General features: G+C 32.4%; 1 protein-coding gene across 1 annotated transcript; it reads right to left on the bottom strand.

The window, feature by feature from the left end:
• Positions 1 to 602: 602 nt before the first annotated feature.
• Positions 603 to 18,318, bottom strand: LOTGIDRAFT_237382 (hypothetical protein; the record flags this gene model as incomplete). The annotated part of the gene is made up of 7 exons (XM_009046698.1): positions 603 to 1,196; positions 1,798 to 1,910; positions 2,316 to 2,399; positions 2,826 to 2,991; positions 5,172 to 5,389; positions 5,994 to 6,307; positions 18,257 to 18,318. 7 exons carry the CDS (start codon positions 18,316 to 18,318, stop codon positions 1,113 to 1,115), a joined length of 1,041 nt encoding a protein of 346 aa, XP_009044946.1. The 3' UTR covers positions 603 to 1,112.
• Positions 18,319 to 22,891: the final 4,573 nt, after the last annotated feature.

Genomic DNA, 22,891 nt, shown 5'->3' with positions numbered 1-22,891 from the left:
CCCATAAATTTTTCCAATAAAAGCAGAAAGCATAGTTTTTTTTACCAACGTCAAAATGTGTTTACAATTGCAGCTTTTGCATCTTATATCAAATACAATGGAGGGATACAAACAATTTAAGGCAATTAATCAGTGTTTATATTTGACATAGCTGCAGACTGTTTTCATAATTACAAACCCTTCTACCTTTAAAAGAGAAATTAACGAGAAAGAGCTCCTTGAAAAAGAAAGAGTGTAGAGGAAAGGCTTAAGATATAATATAGAGTCAAGCTCAAAATTAAAATGGCTACCTCAAAACAAAAGCCCAACCAATGTTAACTTACCAGCCCAATGCTGTTATTTTTTTGATTGGAAAATCGTAAATTCTTGATTAGTCACTCTGAATGGTATCGAGTAATTATTTCGAATATTGATGAAATGATAATGATATGATTACACATATGATAATGTTATTTTTTAAAAAATAAAAAAAATGATTTTCAATGATGATTTGAATTATCGAGGTAGCATAAAATGATAAATTAAACTGTTTTCTCCCCAACTTGGTGGATTAAACTTGGCAAATTTTTCGAAGAATTTGCATAATTTATTTTGATTTTGTGGGAACATGAATCTAAAGTACTAGGTGCCAAAAGAGGTAGCCATTTTAAGGGAAGTAGCACCAAAAAACCTTTAAACGTTTTTTAACAAAAATTCTTAAATTTTTTCAGTAATTCTTTGAAACCTTCATTCAAATTACAGATTTTATCAATTTTCTGGAACCAAAGGTCAAATAGAACCAAAGGTTAAATAGAATATAAGGTCAAATAGAACCAAAGGTCATTGGAATCATTAGATATTAATTTGTTAGTTGGCTGTTAAACTTTGACGACGAAATATTATTTTATGAATCTAGTACTCTTGAGCTTTTTTCCCTGATAAATATATATATAATATATTTGTATTTTTTTGTGTTTTTTTCTTATTTATAATATAAAACTACATCTTTTTTCATATTTCACAAAAAATTTGGAATTAATAACATATATGGACGATATAATTATTTTTAGAATAAAAAAAGGTTTTTATTATCGCCATTCTATTAACAATTAACTCTCCCCTTGGTGCCGTTCTCATAACCAGGTTAATAAATTGTCCATTTTATTAGACTGAAGCACATTTTCTACATCCTTTAATAAATCATTACTGATGGCTTCCTGCAATATAAAATGAAAAATACATTTAGTCCAAAGAAGACCAAACCTTTTTTGCTAGTGCATAAGTGCAACATTTGCAAAAGACTGTCAAAATTGCTCAAGGCATTTCAAAGCCAGATGATACCATTCCAAGATTCATTTTAATATACACCACGAGGACATGTTATGTTGTGTCTTAACACACCATTAACTAGTGCTACAAAATATCTCCATTAAATAAAGTGTTTTTGATGGACTAATGGGGATAGGCCTACTACAAAAAATTTCAAACTTTTAAAAATTTTTAGAACTTCCTTGGTAAATCAAAATTTTATCTTTGACATTTACATATCATTTTAAAACATTAGCCTACTGATATATTAGATTGTTTCCGATTGAAATATAAATTTTTGTAGCATTTATTTGATTTGAAAAATGCCCTCTGTAAGAACAATTTTCAAAATGATAATGTGTGTGCTCTATTTATATTTTTATCAGCGCTAAGACATTCCAAGACTATCAGTACTATTTTGAATCTGATATTCCAATTCTTATATAAATAATTGGTAAAATTTAATGTACCAACGAAATAAAGTTACCGTACATAATATAATATACTCACATTTAAACTAGGCACCAAATCTTCACTTTCCATATTACTCTCTCCACCATCAACGCTGCCAACATTCGATATGTCCATTGTACCAAAGTCCGTTTGACTTTGTAGTTTGGGTCCTACAAAACAGTTCAGTTATAGGTTTAAATCAAGAGATTATATATTAGTTATCTCCCTTTACTTGGGTCTTGATATTATACCATCAGAATATGGTACTGACCAATGGGCTTTTGGTTTACAAAACTTCATAAATGTGGCTTAAGCTACAAATGGTCATTGGTCAAGAATAAAATATGGACCGTCGAATGCTTATTATTTTTATTTGGCTTGGAAAACTATTAATTCATCACAGAGGAAACCAATATATATATATATGTCAAAATCCGCAATCCTCAAATAAAAGCTGACATGACCACTGCAAGGTAGACATGAATTTCCAAATATAGATACGAAAAGCTCCTTTCATTGTAAGTAGAAACAGTTGAACAGGGAAACATCTAAAAAAGAATGCATAATAAACTTACCCCCATCTTGTGAATCCATTTCTTCCATATTGCCAAGGAAATCATCAGGAGTTCTTGATAAACTATAACTTGTCCCCATTCCTCCTGTTTTATAAATATAAACATCCAACTTCAAACAATTGAATTGAAAGGAATTTAACATCCTAGTGTTCTTTCATGGACAATGCCATGGAGTGTGCAATGAAGGATAATTTGTGCATAGCTACTTCAGTCTACTCCATTAAATTTTCCAATTGTTTAGCCTATCAAAATGCTCAGCCTTCAGCACAGTGAAATTTGAACATATTTCTCCAAATGGACATTTTCAATTTTATCACAAAAAGTAGTCTGTCAAATCTTGCTAATTCATTTATTAATTGAGCTGGCAAATTCTGTTTATAGTTCGGTAATAACTGTATAATTCATGTTAAACATGCGAAACATTTTAGAAGTTACTTCATAAATGCATCAAGACTTTAAATGGATTTTTAATTAGACACAGAAAGAAATGAATAACAGAAAATAACATACCAAGTCCACTATCAGAACTTTCCTGTCTTGTGTGATCGGACGTACCCGATTGACTCAAAAATGGATCAGTGACAGAAGTCATCTCACTAGCTTGTGATATGGTAATATCGGTGATATTTTCGGTACTTGCTGGATGTTGTATATTACCAGTACGTAACATCAGTTCCTGGAAATTATAAAACATATTCTGTTCGTTCAACATGAGGTTTATGTACAATATCTAATGAAGCCTTGATCAAATAGAACTCTATGGATGCCTTTGAATCCAATTTTATTTGGTTTTAGCAAACATAACTCCTTAGATGCACCAAGTTTCTGAATATAAGCTCTAAGCTCTGAAAGCTGAAGCATCAATTATATATACTGTATACCGAATTTCCAGAATTATTATTGAAAGTTCTAGGTGCAGCAATACTGGCTGGTTTTTTAGCTAAAGTATTTGTCTGACTAACTAAAATAAGACTCTGATGGTGCCTCTGGCATAGTTAGATTCCGATGAATTGAGAAGAAGCTTCATTTCACATTACATTAACTGAAGCAGTTACAATGATGCAATAAAGATCATTGAAAAAATGCATGTCCACTGAACACAATTAGGCATTTGGAATATGTCTTTGCCAATTGCCAACAAAATTACCAAATCAGTACTTCTACCACTCTTTGGTACCAAAAAAAAGGCAAAGACAAACCCAGACCCTGTAAAATACTTAAATAGACTAAAAGTCATAAAAATCTTATCAGTAACATCTTTATATCTCCCTGTTCAATAAAACTTTAATAAAACATATTTAGTGTAAAATCAAAAAAATAGAAAAAAAACTTCAAAAGAAATCTTTTGCCTGTGATCACGGTCAAGCATTGATGAAGAGTTATCTAACACCAGACATCAGACATGGTTAAACTTTGCGCTTAACTAATTTCAGATCTTTATGTTCATTAATTATTCTATCCATTTCATCTTCACTGAGTTTTGTCAATAAGATCATTTCTACTTTAAAGCACATAATCAGGTTTACAGCCACCACTGATCTAGTAAGTCTACCTCGACACAAACTTAATAAACTGATATCAACAACTTAATTCTATGTTTCCCCATTCAAAACTCTATTTGATTTGTAATCTTTACAGGACTGACTGATGCAACAAGTTTTTTTTATCGCATCTAGATTTTTAAAGGGTTAATGTTCTCAATTGCAAAAGAAACCATATGAGTCATTCAATCAATTTAAAAAGTTAAAATCTAAAACAGCGAAATGACTTTTTTCATGGACACTAAGTTTTGTGTATTATAACTTCTTCTTTGGTGTATAAATTTATTTGATTCCTATTTGTTCATGAAAATTAGTTGATCTAATCAACTTTCTTTCACAACTCACTGTGTGTAATTATTCTATAAATTAATGAAAACTATTCAAGACAATGGTAGCATTGAAAATAAGTCTCTTGTTTGCAAAGATACATAACTTCTTGGATTGCAGACAAAGAATCTTTCAAAACTGAACGCTCAATCAAAAAATAATGATTTCAAATTTCTGCCATTTTCTAGTGAATGCAAAATTGTTCGATCAGAATGTTTGTTTTATTACGTTCAGTGGATGTTCACCCCTGCTACGTAATTTGATGCCAGACCCAAGTCATGTGTTTAGTCTCTGCCTATAAACTGGAAAGTTACAACTAAATATTTGATATCATTTGGTATTGTGTTTGTTTTCCGCAAGCCCTGATGAACTGTAAATAAAGCTTACAATATTAAACAATAAAAACAATGAAGCGAAAGAGAATTCAACAGACAGGAAAATCAACAGGGAATTCAGGTTTAAAAATTTGAAAAGAAAGATGCATGACATTTTTTTACTTGAGAATGATTGAGACATCTGATTGGTCAAATTGATGCTAATTAATGATACTAAACATCTCATTGGCTGCTGTTCTCTAGGCTTAATATAATTAACTACATGTAGTTCTTTTAAATTATCAAATTTGAAGTTATGATATTGTGATATATGCCAATGAAAAAGCCTAATGATTATTGTAGCTGAGATTGAACCATAGAAAAGTAGTTGCAGCAAAACCATGCAGTTATAACTAACATCAGACGTATTGACAGCATCTCAATTTTTGGAAATTTTAATGTGGGAAAATCAGACTGATGTCACAACAGCAAATAAGTTTTTTTTAAGCTGCAGGGAAAGCAAAGGTTCTGCTAAGTAGGTTACTACTCAATCAATCTCCACCAGTTGATAAATCGAATATTTAGCCAAACAATTCTGTTTTACATAACTTTAATAAAGAGAATGGTGATTTAAAGAGATTAAATTTAGAAAATTCTGTTAAAGAAATAATTACTTGTCTGGCAATCTCCTCTTCTCGTTTCTTTAACCTCTCCCGTTCAATCTTTAACTGTTGTAATCCAATCTGTACTTGACGGTGACGATCTGTCGAGTTGCCTTGCTGACACTGAGCCATGTTTGGTGACGATCCGGGGCTGTTCACCTGCATCTGTTGTTGTTGCTGCTGTTGTGCCTGCTGTTGCAGACGCATTCCTGGACGTTGTAAATGTGCAGCTGTAAAAAAGCATGTACATTATTGTACAAGCATGTACTTTACGGTTCATGTGATTTTTATTCTTAATAATGATAATAGTCTTTGACAAGTCATGGTGTTTTACCAAATATACATATATTTCAATATTTCCAGCACAGAGGTTCCCAATAATATCTTAAAGGGATTTTAAACAGGTTTTCTCAACAATTTTATGTGTATTGGGGACACTGATAGCATCATTTTGCACCATTCCAATTTTTAAGAATCTGTGGTTCCTGCAATTAAGCAAAAGCTAGGTGATGTCATTTATCGCGAAGGGCCTTATGTAATATAACATATTTTGCGATAAGTGACGTCATCAAACACTTCCTTTTTTTTGGAATTGCAGGAACCACAAATGTCTGACTTAAAATTGGAATGGTGAAAATTGATGCTATCAGTGTCCCTGATTTTACACATAACAAATTTAGAAAACTTTTTTACAATCCATTTAAGGCCTTTGAATACTTGTGGGAGTTATATCTTTTATAGCTTGAAGCTCTGTGCTAAGGACATGTTATTACTCAGTTCACATGAAGAAGTAAGAGAATAATTTGAAAATAATCTAAAGGATAAACAACTTACGAACTGAAGGGTGAAACCAACTTGTTGTCCTCTCTACATGGTGTATATAATAAACCTCCCCTTCTGGAGTATAGGCTCTCTCCCAGCCTGGCGGTAACGGTACTTTGTCTACATTGACAATTTGGGTGGGTTGATTTGGTGAGCTGCTCACAGCTGGCTGTTGTTGTGTTGCTGGTTGTTGTTGTTGCTGCTGCTGCTGCTGTTGTAATGGATGAACAGCAGGAGGAGCTTGCTGTTGTTGTTGAGGATTGTGAAGGTTTGTAGTACTCTGGGTTTTTCTGGGATCTTGCCATGTTGTTGTTTGTGTTTCATGACTGAAAAAATAAAAGAATAAAATATAACAGAATGGCTTAAATGAACATTGTTAAATTCCTAATGAGTTTCAACTTTAATGCATGTTTAAAATATATATATACAAACAATAATATAATATTTTCACTGTGCTCAATACATCAATTGTAGAGCGAAATAGAAATATCAATGTTAAAATAGTGCTCAATACATCAATTGTAGAACGATATAGAAATATCAAAACAAAACTTGAATCATGTTGTTACTGAGAGTTTAATGCTATGCAATGTGCCTGTCTGAATATTGCATAACATGAAACTCTGAGTAACAACAGCAAGTTCTCTTTTAATATTTCTATATCGTTCTACATAATATATAAATGGCTGTTTAATGTTGAAAATAAAAGGTGTCATATAATCCCAGTACCATTAGTCTTTTCATTTGTAGTCTTTTCATTTGTAGGCCCTTACTATAAACTTGTATACAATACTTGTATTATTTTGTAAATTTTGAAAAATTTGCCCATCTAGAAAGAAATTTATTTGTGCTACAGTACTTATCTGTAATATTTTGTAAATTTCTAAAAAGATTGCCAATCTTGAAAGAATGTCAGAAAACATTGATAAATTCAGCAAAATTCACAGCCCTAGGCTGTACATGGCAATATACTGTACAAGAGCAATATGTTCTGATGTATATTTATATTTAAATTCTGTGTTTGACCTGAGGTAGAGTTTATGACTAAATCAAAATGAATCACCAGATTAAAATTTATAAATTGTTTTGATATTTCAACAGGAATAGCAACTGATTATGTATTTTATTAGCTTAGTATAAATGACCCTAGTGATAATTTATATATAATATACTTCAGTGGCTACTATATTTTCTAATGAATATTTTAGGTCTAATAGTGAACTAAGTGTTCATGGTCACATTTAAAAATGTGCATTGCAGAACAAACAGAAGTATGCATCCCAACATATGAAATTCCCCAAATCGACAGGTATTTCTTCAACAAAAAAGTCACATAAAGTCAGTGTTTCCTTGTAAAAAAAGTTGTTACTGTAGACTGATTTACGTAATCTTTAACCTATTGTGTAACCTGAGACTGCACAATCAGTGTGTCAACTGTGGTATTTCAACTATTTCAAATATGCCTTTAGAAAACCGAACTACTTTTAACAAACTTTCCACTCCGTTTTTGTTTGTATATCCACCAGTATGTTTTCCTCTATACAATTTTATACTGCATCATTTACCCAATAAGCTGAATGAGAGTGTTTCTAAGTAAACACGGACCACATAGTCTGTATTAGAGGCTCGTTCAAATACACGAATGCTGCGTACCGGATGCGAAATATAGAAGGAAACACAGGGTGTTTGCCGAGACAACAACTCCTCATACTAACACTTTGTTTTATTAAATACGGTAGACAGTCGGAATCTAGTGTGTGTCAGTTAACAATGAGTTAGACAATGACAAGCGGTCATCTACATTGACCTAAACATCATGACCTGTTTATTGTAGGATTATAACTGACCGGTTGATAACATGGTATGATATCAGAACATGTGTATCCAATCAAATTATTAATTCCTATATCAATAAATTAATTCCTTGATAGAACAGGAAGAAGGGAATCAGAATGCTTGCCTTAAGAGTTTCAACTTTCAAGGCTATAACTACATCAAGGCAAATGAGGCAAATGGGCCATGCCAAATTTTACAAAAGAAAGCTAGTAACCATTTAAAGTCAACTGAAAGTGTTGCAAAGAAAGACAACTGATTTCTAAGAAAACAGGGTTATTACTTATATATATCCTACTTAAGGCCCTGAGTTTGACATTTGACTTCCTTGAACTAATATAATTATAACATATTCTATTACCTGTTTCAATATCTTTAATCACTTTCCAAAATATGTTCCTTATAGTTCATTGCACACTGCATGGCCTTGTCTTACTTCAATAGGGCATTTTTAAAACCTTTCTATATATTGTTGAAGTTTTGTTTATGTTTTTGACAAATGTCTTTCGCTATTATCTGAGGGCCATAATAACTATATAGACCTATTAAAATAATTAAACTAAAAATATACCACAAGACCTAAATTAAGAACTGCTTAGGGCAAATGATATCAAAAAAAGTTCTATTATAATTTTCAACCTTTACTGACAAATGTTAATAAACATATAGGTGTACATATCAAACCCAAAATAACTCTTAATGTACTTTGTGTTTTAATGTAATTCTTTAAGTATTTAGATATAAAAATCAGATTTAAGTAATTTATAGTTATGTGTATCTGGATGTCATCAAGGAACCAATTTCCTGTCACTCAAACCAACCTGTATATAGCAGACATTTATCAAAAAACAGAGAGGAATATATAGCTTTTATGACTTGAACTCAGATAGATTCAGTTGGCCTTAGGACTAAATTTAGAATTGCAAGGAATTGAAAAGCTAAATTTAGCATATAAATTCAATTTGGTATCAGAAAAATATATTTATAAACACATTAAACTGCCTGCTTATCTCTTGATTTTTTTAACTTCATGCAGAATTAAGAGGAAATTAAAATTCCTGAAAGTTGATTTGAAAAAAAGTATGGTCAGCACTTTACCTAATATGGTATCTTGCTGGTGAAGTTCAAAGAACATTCAAAAAACTTTCAAATCATCTTATACCTTGAAACTTAATTATCAATGGTCTGCTTGAGCAGAAATATGAACATTATATTCTGGGTTAATGGCTTATTTCATGGTATATCTGTAATCATTGAATCTTATATATATATTCATGTGGATGAAGTCAGGGATTGGTTCCTCTGCATTGCACCTAATATTATAGGTCTATATGATAGGCAGTTTGAATAATGCACGGAGTATAGACTGAAATATTCCAGAAACTTTTGAGTCAGTGGTAGGTTCCTTACTTGCAAAGCGATTCCATGCTCACATTTATTGTATAAGAGCTTTTATTTTAACATTTTGTGGTCTGATAGAAGATACTTTCCTATAGAAGCACTGGCAGAGGTCGATACTTTCCTATAGAAGCACTGGCAGAGGTCATAAGAAGTTTTAATTGTCAAATATACATGTATAACCATAATCTCATGCCTTGCATAGACTGAATGGCTAATTGAAAGAAAATTTAAAATTATGTAGTCATTAATTTGAAATGTAATTGTGTCAGAAAAAGAATATTGCAAGTGACATATTATAATGCTGAAAATAGACTAATAAGATCATGATTATATCCACTCAATTGACCTAGTCATTATAAGAAAATGTCGCCTTAGGCTCTACACTAATTGAGAACAAATCGTTTTTAAGAACTTCTGAACACTTCATGACTGACTTCATAAATCAAAAATGAAATGAATAGTGTTTCATGTCCTACTTTTGTGGACCATGTGGACTAATGAAGACAGGCAAAGCCATGGCAGTCCATAGAGGGAAATTTTGCCAGGAAACCAGCATCAGCCTGCTCTTTTTTGATTTCCAACTATTGAGGGATCCTGATCTCAACCTATGCCAGACTTCATAAATCAGTTTTGTGTTAGACTAAGTTAGAGCGAGATGACAATAGTATCCTTAAAAAGGAACTGGCCGAGGTCATGAAGTAAGAAACACCAACACAGGGTTTGAGATGACTATTGACTACTATAAAAATAAGAGGAGTAAGACTGTTTTAGTCTGAGAATTGGGTTATAACAGATGTGCATTGCCAAATGTTCAATATATCATAGAATGACAATGCCAAATGCAAGGAAATTAGGCATTGCACAAAACCCACAAATTAAAGCCTATATTGACATCTTTCTGAACAGTTTTTGCATAATTTTCTTTATTCTTTAATGTAAGTCACAGAGAAGCACTTAAAAGACAAACACCAAAGAAACCTTTAAGAATACAGTCTAGCCATATACCTATCTATTATATATAAAGCATTATTATTATATCTACCAGGCTGTTCTCCTTTCTATCTTCTAAACAGACCATGGCATATTGCCAATAGGTCTAGGCCGATAAGAATTAAGTAGCACTTGCCCTACTTTACTGGCATATTCATAACATTATCTAGCTTTGAACAACATATATATGTAATATTAATACAGAACAAAGATATATTTCATAAAAAAAATCACCAGTACCATTTCCCATCCTAACTAGAAAGAAATAAAGAAACAACTATATTTTACAAGGATAATAACTCAGGTTCACAGTTAAAGATCCTTTCTACCAGCTGATCCTTGGCCAAACCTCTTGGCATTGATATTTCCCGGATTAACTGAACCCATTTACAGCTGGGTTGACTGGAATTATGAGTGAAGATGACTTATTCAAGGTCATTGGACTTTCACATGCTGATCGAGATCAGAACCCACAGCCACCATTCACTCAACTTAACCGAACAAATGACATCACGTAAATAACAAACGCTCTAACCGACTGTGCTATAAAATCTCCAAAGAATAACCCATTATAGCACCTGCAAGTATTAAAGATGTCAACTGTCATTCTTGGGATTCAACATTGTTCTGATAAAAGTTTTGATTTAAATATATGAACCTAGCAAGTTCTACATAATAAATACATGTAAGATAGAAAAGACTGGACAAGAAAGTAAAATTTTGTCCAATAATGTAGAATTCTATATACTCTGCAAGTAGGTGCATACATTGGGATCTTATTAACAGTTACATTTTCCTATTCAACAAGCAAATCAAATTTTCCCCTACTGAATTCTTGAGCTTCTAATGACAAATTATACCCGGAGCTCCAAGACATGAAAGTTCAAGCATAAGGCAATTAGGCATCATTTTGAAATATCCTTTTGCAGACTGTTCCTGTTCATAATATTTTGGCTACCAATGTTCAAAGTCACATGTAGGCCTATCTATTTGGTATTAATCATTAAAATCTTTATTAACAATGTTTTCTTGACTGCAATGGTAAGTTCTAAAGTCCATCTGACACCATTCCAAGCCTATCATTAAAGGGACAGATGCACCATTTTTTATTTACCAATCATACTTTAGTCTGAGAAGCGTTAGCTGAGCAAATCAGTTATAGTGTTCACAGCTCACTGTCTAATTTGAGCATTAAAATCCACGAGTATCCAGAATTACTGATCATTTTAAGACACTCTGTGATATATAGAAAAAACATATATAGATATAGTGAGTAAAATTCCTTGTATGAGGTATTTTTGTAAGAATTATACGATTTTTGATCAATTTCTAGTACTTCTGAAGACTATTAACATATTATAAAGACTAAAATCAATCCCACACAATGGCCCTATAATGGTATAGTCCTTAGAAAATATGTATGTTCTTCAACAGCCCAATATGTAACAGAAACATAGCACCCTCGAAAAATGGGAATTTAAAACGTTTCCCTTGAAACCTAAATTAACTTATATGCACTGATGACGGATGTAGATATTGTGGGTAAATAAATCTAGGTGACTTGTTGTAATGATTTATGAGGGCAACTCCTACTCTTCTAACCTTCACTATTCTACCACACCCTGATATTATCTCAACTTGACTATATTGTTTTAAACATATATATACATTATAAAATTACACTTGCATTACAGATAAATACTAACAAACAATATTTTTCATATAAAATCTCATTGCTAAGCATGTAATGACACTATCTTTGTCAGATTTTAAACAGTCAGAAACTATATTTTACACGGATAAAAACTTATGTTCACAACTATAGGGATCCCTTCTACCAGCTGTTCCTTGGCCAAACATCTTGATCTTTCCTGAACCCATTTACAGCTGGGTCGACTGGAATTATGAGTGAAGATGATTTATTTAAGGTCATCAGACTTTCAGACACCGATCGAGATAAGAACCCACAGCCACCATTGTTCGACAAAACCAGTCATATGGACATATTATCATAGCCTTATATGAAATATTTTTGTGGCTTTGGAAAATGCAACAGCTTCCAAATGTATCAAAGTAGCAATTTAGTTCATTTCTTATCCTTGAAAATGGGTGCATAATCAAGTAAGTACAATTGCTGAGTCAGCATTATTACTTGAAGGCAATTCTACACTCAAGTTCAAACTATTATATAAAATACATCAAACTTCTGTAAGAAAAGGGGTTGAAAATGATATCAGTAACGGAAATGATAACAAAACATCTATAGTTGAGAGGTAGTTGAGAGGTAGTGGGAGTGGTTTCCAGACATATTAAGGTATAAAGGTACTTCACCTAACTCTTATGTAGTGAATGTGAAACCTTTCCTTTTCTAGTGTAAACAGATGAATTGAAACAAAATTCGATTTACTTAAAAAGGAATACTACGTCTTAGAATGAACATAAAATTTTAACATTTTAAACTTGACCAATAAGAGCATATATTTATCAGTAGATATACCTGGTGTCATAACTAACATAACAGGATCCTTATATAATCTGATAAATCCAAAAAACTAATCCAAAGTAATTATCCATAAATATGCAGTAAACTATTGAAAAACGCTTAATATCATGATTAAACGTTTTTCAATAATTACTTCATTTTATGAATTTTCCAATTTCCAGATTTTACATGGATTCTGTTGTTACTTCATGAAAACTTAAATTTTATGTTCATTCTAAGACATAGTATCACTTTAAAGACCAACTTTTTCATGTATTTGAATGCAGATAAGTTTAATTGAATATCTCACTGGCTAGATCTTCCAATAGTTAGGTTCACAGCTTCTCTTGTAGATGACAGTTAGATACTGGGGAACATTAGCCAGTTAAGTTCTTAGATTATCCTTTAAACAGATATATAGCTACCTAAATATTCCTCTTACCCAACTGATAAAGCTTTAAAGAGATAATACGTCTTGCATGAACATAAAATTTAATTCTCAAGAATGGTCAACATGAGTATATTCATCAGTTAGCTTACCTGGTGTCATAAAGTTACAACAGAAAACCTGTAAAATCCGAAAATTCATAAAACTAAGTAATTATTGAAAAACCCTTAATCTTAATATCAAGCGTTTTTAAATAGTTAATTGCATTTTCATGGATAATTACTAAGTTTTTTGTATTTATCAGATTATATAAGGATCCTGTTATGTTAGTTATGACACCAGGTATATCTACTGATAAATATATGCTCTTATTGGTCAAGTTCAAAATTCTTAAATTTTATGTTAATTCTAAGACGTAGTATCACTTTAAGCAAGTATTAATGCCAATGATTTCATTAATTTTGTTTAAACTACACATTAAAAGTTTTAGTAGAACCCTGGAATTGATCTTAAATTGGAACATTTTATTGAATTGAACAAGATCCTGATGTCAGATTCTTATTCTGTAAAATGCTATGTAAGTAGCAATAAAACAGCTCTTAAAGCAAACAATTAGGCAACTTTGTTCATCTAAATTATAATTGTTTTATTCATGCAATAAGATTTTTTGTGAAACAATTCTTGCATTCTAGAGAGATTTTCAATTTTTTTTATTTTGAACAGCATAAGATGGATACTGACGAGATTGTCCATTCATTGAAACTAATTCAAACATGAATCAATAATATTATTAATAATATCAGACAGGTTGAAGGAAAGTTTATAATTAAATCTAATTGATTTGCACCTTTTATTTTTACAGTCACTTCACATCTTAACAGGGATTACTGGTGCAATATTGATGTTTAAAAGTCAGAAAAGATGTTGCAACTAATCACGAATTAGACACGTCAATGGAATGAATGAAAGAATAAATGAATGAGAGAATGAAAGAATAAATGAATGAGAGAATGAAGCTATGATTTAATGAATGAATGAAAGCTTGAATGAATTTGAGCAAATTCAAGTTTTCTTCATGACAAATTTTCCTTAAGGAGCATCAACTGATTTTTCTATTCATTTTGAACTGATGCAGAATCTTTTACATGTACAGCCTGTTGTACATAAGACCCAATCAATCCCAAAGCCTACAGGTTAACAACTGACGAACTTGCTAAGCAAGCTGTAACGGTCATGTAAATCAATGAAAATAAGAGGTAAAACAGAGGTCAGTAGTTTCTATTTTCTTATCATAGAAAAAAAACCTTCTAATCTTTAATAGATGGTATATTAAGCCTTCAGGACTCTACTCATTGAACCTTAGATAAAAAGATGTTTTGCTTTTGATTATTTTTAAGTTCAGAGAGTTCATGTACTTTGCTCTTGCATATGAAGTCCAATTTTGGAAAGCTAACTCCCATTTCCAAACCAAATAATTTCCTGTTCATAACGAGCCCATTATTTACTGTTCCTCCTTACTTGCAACAATGATATCAGAAATTAGGTTGAAAAATCCAAAGATTTCCTCTTGACCTATGCTAGAACTGAACCCTGGATCTTCAGTATAGCAAGCAAGCATCTAACTCATTCAGCCACGGCAGTTCCCCTGTCAAGTTGAAATTTTTAACCAGTAATCATTCCATGATCATACAGTGTATTAGATGAGAAGTCATATCTTTATATGATGTACCAAATCACAAATTGAACGTACTAGGATGTAACTATCTGCTCAGGTGTAAGAAGACAATTTTATTAAAAAGCAAAAAATAAACCCAAATAAGAAGTAAATCAGAACTCATTTCAGATGAGAAGATAATGGATAGGCCTACATATGTGTATTTTTAGTTTATTTGACACCAATTATTATAGTAGAAAAAAATTTCAAAAGGAAAAGAGCAAACATCTTGAGTGAAAATAAATTATTGTAATCACACATAATTGCAGTCAATTACAAATAAAGGTGTGCAAATTGATAAGATTTTATTCAGCCTGTGCAGTAACAACACCAAACTGAACTCTAGCTGTGAACTCTTCATCCCATTGATAATCTCTAGATTGTACACCACCTGGGTGGTCTCTAGTCTCATTGACTTTTTCTCATTGATTTTTGCACTCCATAAAACTCGATCAATTATGTCAACACCCCGTCTTTTATTCATATTTCAAGCTCAAGGTAGAAATTGACACCGTCGCAAACCTAATGGAGTTGAAAATGTCTTCAGAAATGGGTTAATTTATATCATTGGAGCTTTATTTCGTTTTAATTTAAGTAATACATTTAAATAGACTTCACAACTTATACAATTGAACATTGTGTTGATGTAATTTAAAACATGGTCATCATCTTGTATCCATTGAGAAAGTATTACTTAATTTTCAATTTAAATCTAAAAACGAATTAGGGTTAGCACATTGCTACAGGTAAATATTACCAAGACGGTCAGTAGCGAGTTTTTTTTTACTGCAACATGTATCTACTAAGAGCCTTTCTCTGTAAGTAATTGTTGTGTTCCTGCATTCCAAATTGCAACTTGACATATTTACAGTTTTACAAACAGCAGACTGTCAAAGTTTTGGTATGAACCCTGACCTGTATACTGTATAGGCTAGTGTCCAACCCTTACCCTCATCTATAAATGGCCACAACTTGGCCAATTGGAACCCTAGAGGTGTAATTTTTTGTTGGAAATGAAAGTTTTCAAATATTAGTCCAAAGGATTAGCAAATTTTACTCAAAGTGTGCTAGACATCTATTTGAGGCCCCTAAACCTTCTATTGAACTCTTCCACACATGCATATTTTCTATCAATATGTAACTGTATAAGCTTATGTATGATCAGAAGAGTTCATTAGTAATGTTGAGGGTGTTTTTTGTCAAAATTATATTCAGCAATAGGTGAAAGCAGCTGACAATGTCATTTCTTATTCTCCAATATGCATAAAACTATCTAAGTTAATAGGCAGGTGTAGTATATCAATCTGTACTCTCCTGTCAAAGAAAGGAAAGTAGGTAGTAAGTTTAGCCACGGTGATACCTGAAACTACAAACCATTCTAGATGATTACAGGGGTGTGGTGGTTTATGGTTATGGCTGGTTGAATTTGCCCTCTTTGTTAAATAATACCAAGCAAGTTCAACATGAAAACTGATCATGTTTGAATAGATATCTTGAGCAAGAAATCAAAGTTTTTTTTTCAATAATTCATACTATAGGAAGAATTTATTGTTATTAGTTTATAACATGTTCTTGGGTAGTCCGAAACATCTGCCTCTATTCCAACCTCTGATGGATATTTTGACAGTTGTCAGCTAGAGTAGAGTCAGAAGAAAAAGACTGTTAAATGGGGATTTTCCACACCTCCAAAGATGCGTTTTCTTAAACATAAGATTGATTTACCTTTAAGATGATTGTAAATTAGTGTTGGGCATCACCGTAACCTTCGCTTTGTTAGTATCACATGACCTGTGACCTTTGACTGCGCACACAGTTTTAAATGGCTGATGCTCGATCAATTTCGCCCTAAAAAACTTCAATGGAAACAGAGACATGACATAAATGGTGTAGGGAGAAAATGATAGTATGACTGGACTACAAAAATTCATCTTTCCAAATATATCTGGGTTTTGCAGATCCGAGAAATCTAAATAGGTTTTAAAAACCCTGCACCTGCAAAGATGCTGAAAGGTCTCATTTTACAGGGCCTATTTTTTCTATCTCTACACCAGCTGACATCTGTCCACATAGCTATCAGAGGCTGGAATATAGACAGATGTTTCGGTCTAGTTCTTGGGATTTATTTTTTACAGAGTTGCTCTATGTACATGGTTATAATCAGCCGCAAGCCCAATTTCTTGGTACTATAACAGTTAAGTTAGAATGTGAAGGGCAGGAGGGCATAATAACCCTATCTTTAGATTATGTTTGTTTATGTCCACTATGAGGTCTATTTACAATAAACTCTAGTAATAGAGTAAACAATTGATTTAATATCTTGTTTACATTATGTCCAGTTCACATCTGGGACAAGAAGTACCGTTTGGTTCCAGAAATACTTCCTCAGAGCATGTCCTTCTCCATGCTAGTATAGGAATGAGGAAAATATTGGTTATTTTAAGTTACAGCATGAACAAAGTATGTTTATAGCTCACTTGATAGCATCAAGAAAACCAGGTGCACCTTACAAAAATCTACACTGCAATTATTCCTTCAGAAACAGACCTCTACTGTGAGTTAGGCAATTGGAATCAATCAGAAATTTAACACATGTCATGGCATGGTAATTTGTGGGGATGCCATCATTCGTTAACTCACTTTACTCATGTACCTAGAATCGACTTGCCTCTTTTCATTAGCTTAATTAATGCAGTTCATTTCACTTCATGTTCAGATGGGACAATAAACCAAGGCCCTGAGTGCTACAGACTGTGCAGGTAAATGATCCCTCGACAGTTGGAAATCTAAAAAGAGCAGGCTAATGCCGCTGTCTTGGCAAAATTTCTTCCATTGTACCATGCATGGCGTTGCCGTCTTCATTAGCCCACGTGGTGCAGAAAAGTAGGATGTAAAACTCCATTCATTTCATTTCATTTATATCATGATATAGAAAAATTTCTTCAAATATTTGTATGGTTTTTGTAAAGAAATTTAACCTTCAAATGAAACAAAACATAATTAATGAGTATAGTGTAGTGTAACATGGTTTGGTACAATAAATGACCTTAAAAAGTACCAACAAAAGGTGTAGGCCTATCATAAACCAAAGTACAATACAATTTATCATAACCATATATCATACCCATCTTCTTAGATAACAATTATCATACATTTAGTCATATTTCTTCCTCATGATATTAGTAATCAAATATCATGATCTACCTTTGTTTTCATACTGGTACACCTAGCATACATTTATATCTTTCTTTTCTTATGCCAGGGAAGATGGTAGCCCTACAAATCTGGTTCTACCAGTTTCTCAGACATGATATATGGATGTCATTTCATCACTGTTAGGTATTAGAGAGGGAAGGACAAAACCAGGTCAACTCTCGAATGCGTAGGCACAGGCATCAGAATTTAATTACCTTGAGAAGGATTCAAACCCAATGCACCTAATCGCCTTACAGATGATAATCTTCACTTACTAAACTATTCCACTACCCCAAAAAGATAGTTTCCAACCCAGAGTTAGAGGAAGTATAGACATTTTCACGTTAGGTTTTCACAGTTATTACAGGCAAGGATAGGCATAAGGGGGTGAAATCTGATGGGTTCATAAAACGTTATCTTTATATGGAAATCGAGCTATATCCAATTTGGATTGCTAGTTTTTTGAGAATTTTTACCATGGCAAAACAAAATTTGGCATAAAGAGAGAATTTTTTCTATTTCATTAACTTTTAAGACTGGATGTAATTTTGGAGATATCACAGGTCTACCATAATTTATTTTAATAGTAAAAACCAGTATTTTTCCAGAGAAAGTTTGACCTGGTAATTGATATCTTCCTATGACAACATCAATAATGGAATTCTAGAGAATTTGCTTTTATTTCCATGTGTAGCAGGGACAAAATATAGGTCTTATTTGTATCATTAGCAATTCCCATCCAAAGCCTGAAATACGTTGAACTCAAAATGGATAAGTGATATTAATCACCAAGGGTATTGTGAAATTGCATATTTTGTGAATAGTGACTTAATCAAACACTCAGTTTTAGTGAAATTGCATGAACCTCAGACGTCTGATTGAAAATTGGAATAGTGCAAATTGATGCTATCATTGTCCCCGATACACATTCAAAATTTAGAAAACCCCTTTACAATCCCTTTAAAGTTCATTTTCGGTTTCAAACTAATATAACATACATAATAACTAGAAAGAAAAGACATAGGTCAGGTTAGACAATTAGGTGAAATGTCACAGTGACAATTATTATGTTTGTAGAGAGCAGGATACAGTACTGCCTATCACTGACAGTCACATCATAATAACAAATACAATACAACTGACATGTGATGCTTTACTACATCATGACATTGCATCAATGATAGTATACAATTACATGTACAGTTATATATATATATGCTAAGATGTTAATGAAAGATGACCTTTTATACCTTCATACTGCAGGTATATCAACAGTCCTACTTTTTGGCTTTCAATTTCATCAGCTTTTTGTTGAATTGATACAATCACCTTTGTCCCACCCAGATTTAAGTATTTCTTAAAAAGAAAATTTGCAATTTTCCCCGAAATACATGTAAATACAATAGGTGTAACATAGTTTTAAATAGAGCATTCATCATGACTTGCATAATCAGAGTTGACTTGCTGCAATAATTGAGCCCCATATAAATATATTTAAATTCTGTTACAGATGGCTGAAATCAAGCTCAAAATCTATATAATTTATGGTGGGGTGATCTTACAGCCTTAATACTGCTAATCTGGAAGCCAGTTCAAGAATGAACCAATGATAATCATTCATGCAATTCACACAGGGGTTTTCAACCTGGGGGAGGGAGGGGGGAGGTAATTTTGACATTTTTAGGGGAAGCGCTTTGTAACCTAGCATAAAATTTTTGACAGGTTTAATTGAAGTCGTTCTATTCAGTCATTCTATATTCTATGAAAAAGATTGCAGGGAAAACCTAAGAGAAAATCACAAAATAGTGGTAAGGAAAGGATGTAATGCGATCAATCAAGGATGCTGAAAAGGAGTAATAGAAAGAAAAAGGTTGGAAAACGCCTGTAGTAATATAAACCGGATCAAATGATTAATGCATGGTTAATATATATTCTGTTTGTCAATGAGTGGCAATATTCAGGGCAAGTGCAATTATGTCAATTGAAGGACAATTATTAATTAAGTGACATACATTTCCTGACTGTCAGATAAACATGTATATAACTAAAAGAGTCACGATTTTGCTGAAGTGATAAATTGAAAACCGGTAACAGGAAAATCATCATATTATGTTATGTATTGCCTAGAGTACCGGTTAAAAGGATTTCCCCATTATTCACATACCAAATAATAAAAAATACTTAAGTAGTCTTGTTGAAATTACAAAATATTTAAAAAAATTTGCATCTCAAACCCCTTCATTAGCCATCTGCATGTCAGATCACTTCATTAGCCATTTGCATGTCAGATCACTTCATTAGCCATTTGCATGTCAGATCACTTCATTAGCCATTGGCATGTCAGATCACATCATTAGCCATTTGCATGTCAGATCACTTCATTAGCCATTTGCATGTCAGATCACTTCATTAGCCATTGGCATGTCAGATCACTTCATTAGCCATTTGCATGTCAGATCGCTTCATTAGCCATTGGCGTGTCAGATCCCTTCATTAGCCATTGGCATGTCAGATCCCTTCATTTGCCATTGGCATGTCAGACCCCTTCATTTGCCATTTGCATGTCAGACCCCTTCATTAGCCATTTGAATGTCAGATCCCTTCATTAGCCATTTGCATGTCAGATCAGATCCCTTCATTAGCCATTTGCATGTCAGATCCCTTCATTAGCCATTTGCATGTCAGATCCCTTCATTAGCCATTGGCATGTCAGACCCCTTCATTAGCCATTTGCATGTCAGATCCTTTCATTAGCCATTTGCATGTCAGATCCCTTCATTAGCCATTTACATGTCAGATCCCTTTATTAGGCATCTGCTATAAAGCTATATTACTTAACCCTTTTGATGCCTACAAGTAAATTAGTTCATCTTAAAAGGCAAATCTGATTCTATGAATAAGCAAGGAATTTTTTTTAGGATAGGCATATGCTTAAATCTTAGCTTAGTCTAGGTGACTAACCTTCTAAACTCAATACATCTTACAAAACAATCAACTTCTAGAGACTAAATCTAAAATCAGATAATCTGAAAAAGGTAAACTAAGTAAGGATCGACTTTAATATGAGAAGGCAAACCTTAATCCAGATAATCCAGAACTGACTTCTATCTTGGTCAAGTTTCAAATCTCTTATCTAGGAGTGTAGTCTCTAATATTAACTATAATACTGTGTAATATTATATTACTGGTCAAGGGTTAACACTGTATCTTAACACATACAGGTGAATGCTTATACCAGATTATAACAAATCTTCATGTCTTACTTACAGTGATACCTGGTTTACATGTCTTCACAGGTTTTTAACTATCATCACTGTAAGGTCTAATAGAAGCAGTATCATTGTAACCAATTGGATATATATTTTTTGGCCTTACAGCTATATACTGGAAGATTTTTAGCAAATGCTTGGCAAACTGTACTCATGTTAATTTTGAACATAGATTTTCTATTGTGTTCAATCAATATGCCTTTAATGTATATAAGCCTACTGTATATTGCTGAGCACTCAATTTGTTAGAGTTAATACTTCCATATACAAATGCATAGTAGAAAAAAAATGCTTTGAATAGAATATTTATTTTGAAAGATTATGGTAAAAATAAGTACCATGTACCCAAAAATGTATACAGATACTATTTTGAACATTATTTTTTAAATAAAAAATTGCTTGGAAAATTAAATTTTTACACCCCCAAACTTTTACAAGTTATAGATTGACAAGGTTTGTACAAGGGTGTTATGGCCTGTTTGAATAATAATACTGTTTTTAACATTAAACTAAGTTACAAAGCCTTTCAATTATCCTGGAACAAGATACTTACTGCACATCAGTATTCTATAATGACCTTTTTTAAGGAAACAATAGGTATTTAGTAACTATTGTACCTATCAAGTCACTAGATAGTATAAACAATACAGTGATCAAAGTACTATTGTTTTAAATCTGATTACTAACACCTCACCTTTGATAGATTAGTAACTAGATACTGTTGAAGTACTATTGTTTACAAAGTTATTATTTTACATATTCATACAAAACACACTTTATATCTTTGTTTTTCATTAAATAAGGGAACAATAATTGGAAAACGATCCTGATCAACCTTGTGGACCTAGCTAATCTCTTAACCACCCACACATTTAGATAAGCAACATGTTGTAAGTGGTAGAGAGTGGGGCTTTCCCAACTTCATACAACAGTTAACAGTCACATGCTTGAAATATTGAGTTAAATATTCTGTTATCCATGGACTCCATTTTCAATCTTGGTTTTGACCTAGCATATGTCCAGTTTGTATTCTGAACAGTCAAATCAAAATTAGACCAAAATTTCATTCCGTTTTTTTTTAATGGCTTTTATTTTCAATATAGCCACTTCAGTAAGGGTCTAATGACAGCCTTAATTAGACTGTGAACTTCAAAAATCAAGACAAGGCTATAAGATTTCTCTGTCTTTTGATTTCTGTATGTGCTCTTTTGAGTTTTCAGACTTCTGCTTGCCCTTTCACTAATGTAGTTTGAATTGACAATAAACCTAGTTTAAGTGTAGGCATACTACATTCATGATAAAGATCTTTTAACAGTTAGAAATCAAAAGGGCAAAACATTAAGGAAAATCTTTAATTCATTGAACTATTTTACGTTACAAGGTTACAAGCAAATGTAAATTGTAAGTTGCATAGCAGAAAAGTTTTTTCAATAAGTTTACTATCGTTAGCAATCAGTGTAAAAAGCACTCGTGTAACCTCATAAAACAAATTACAACAAAACATGTTGTTTTACTTTTCAAGTAGGTCTGAAAATAGCCCTCAAGTGAAAGAAAAACGACAATATAAAAAGACATTAAAGGGAGAAAAAAAGGGAAGGGACAAAAGCTATAATAAGTGTGCATACAGAGAGTGTGTAGTGA

The sequence above is a fragment of the Lottia gigantea genome, assembly GCF_000327385.1.
Source record: "Lottia gigantea unplaced genomic scaffold LOTGIsca_105, whole genome shotgun sequence".
Taxonomy (NCBI): Eukaryota; Metazoa; Mollusca; class Gastropoda; family Lottiidae; genus Lottia; species Lottia gigantea.
The sequence above is the reverse complement of the archived record's forward strand: the minus strand, read 5'-3'. Positions and strand labels throughout refer to the sequence as shown.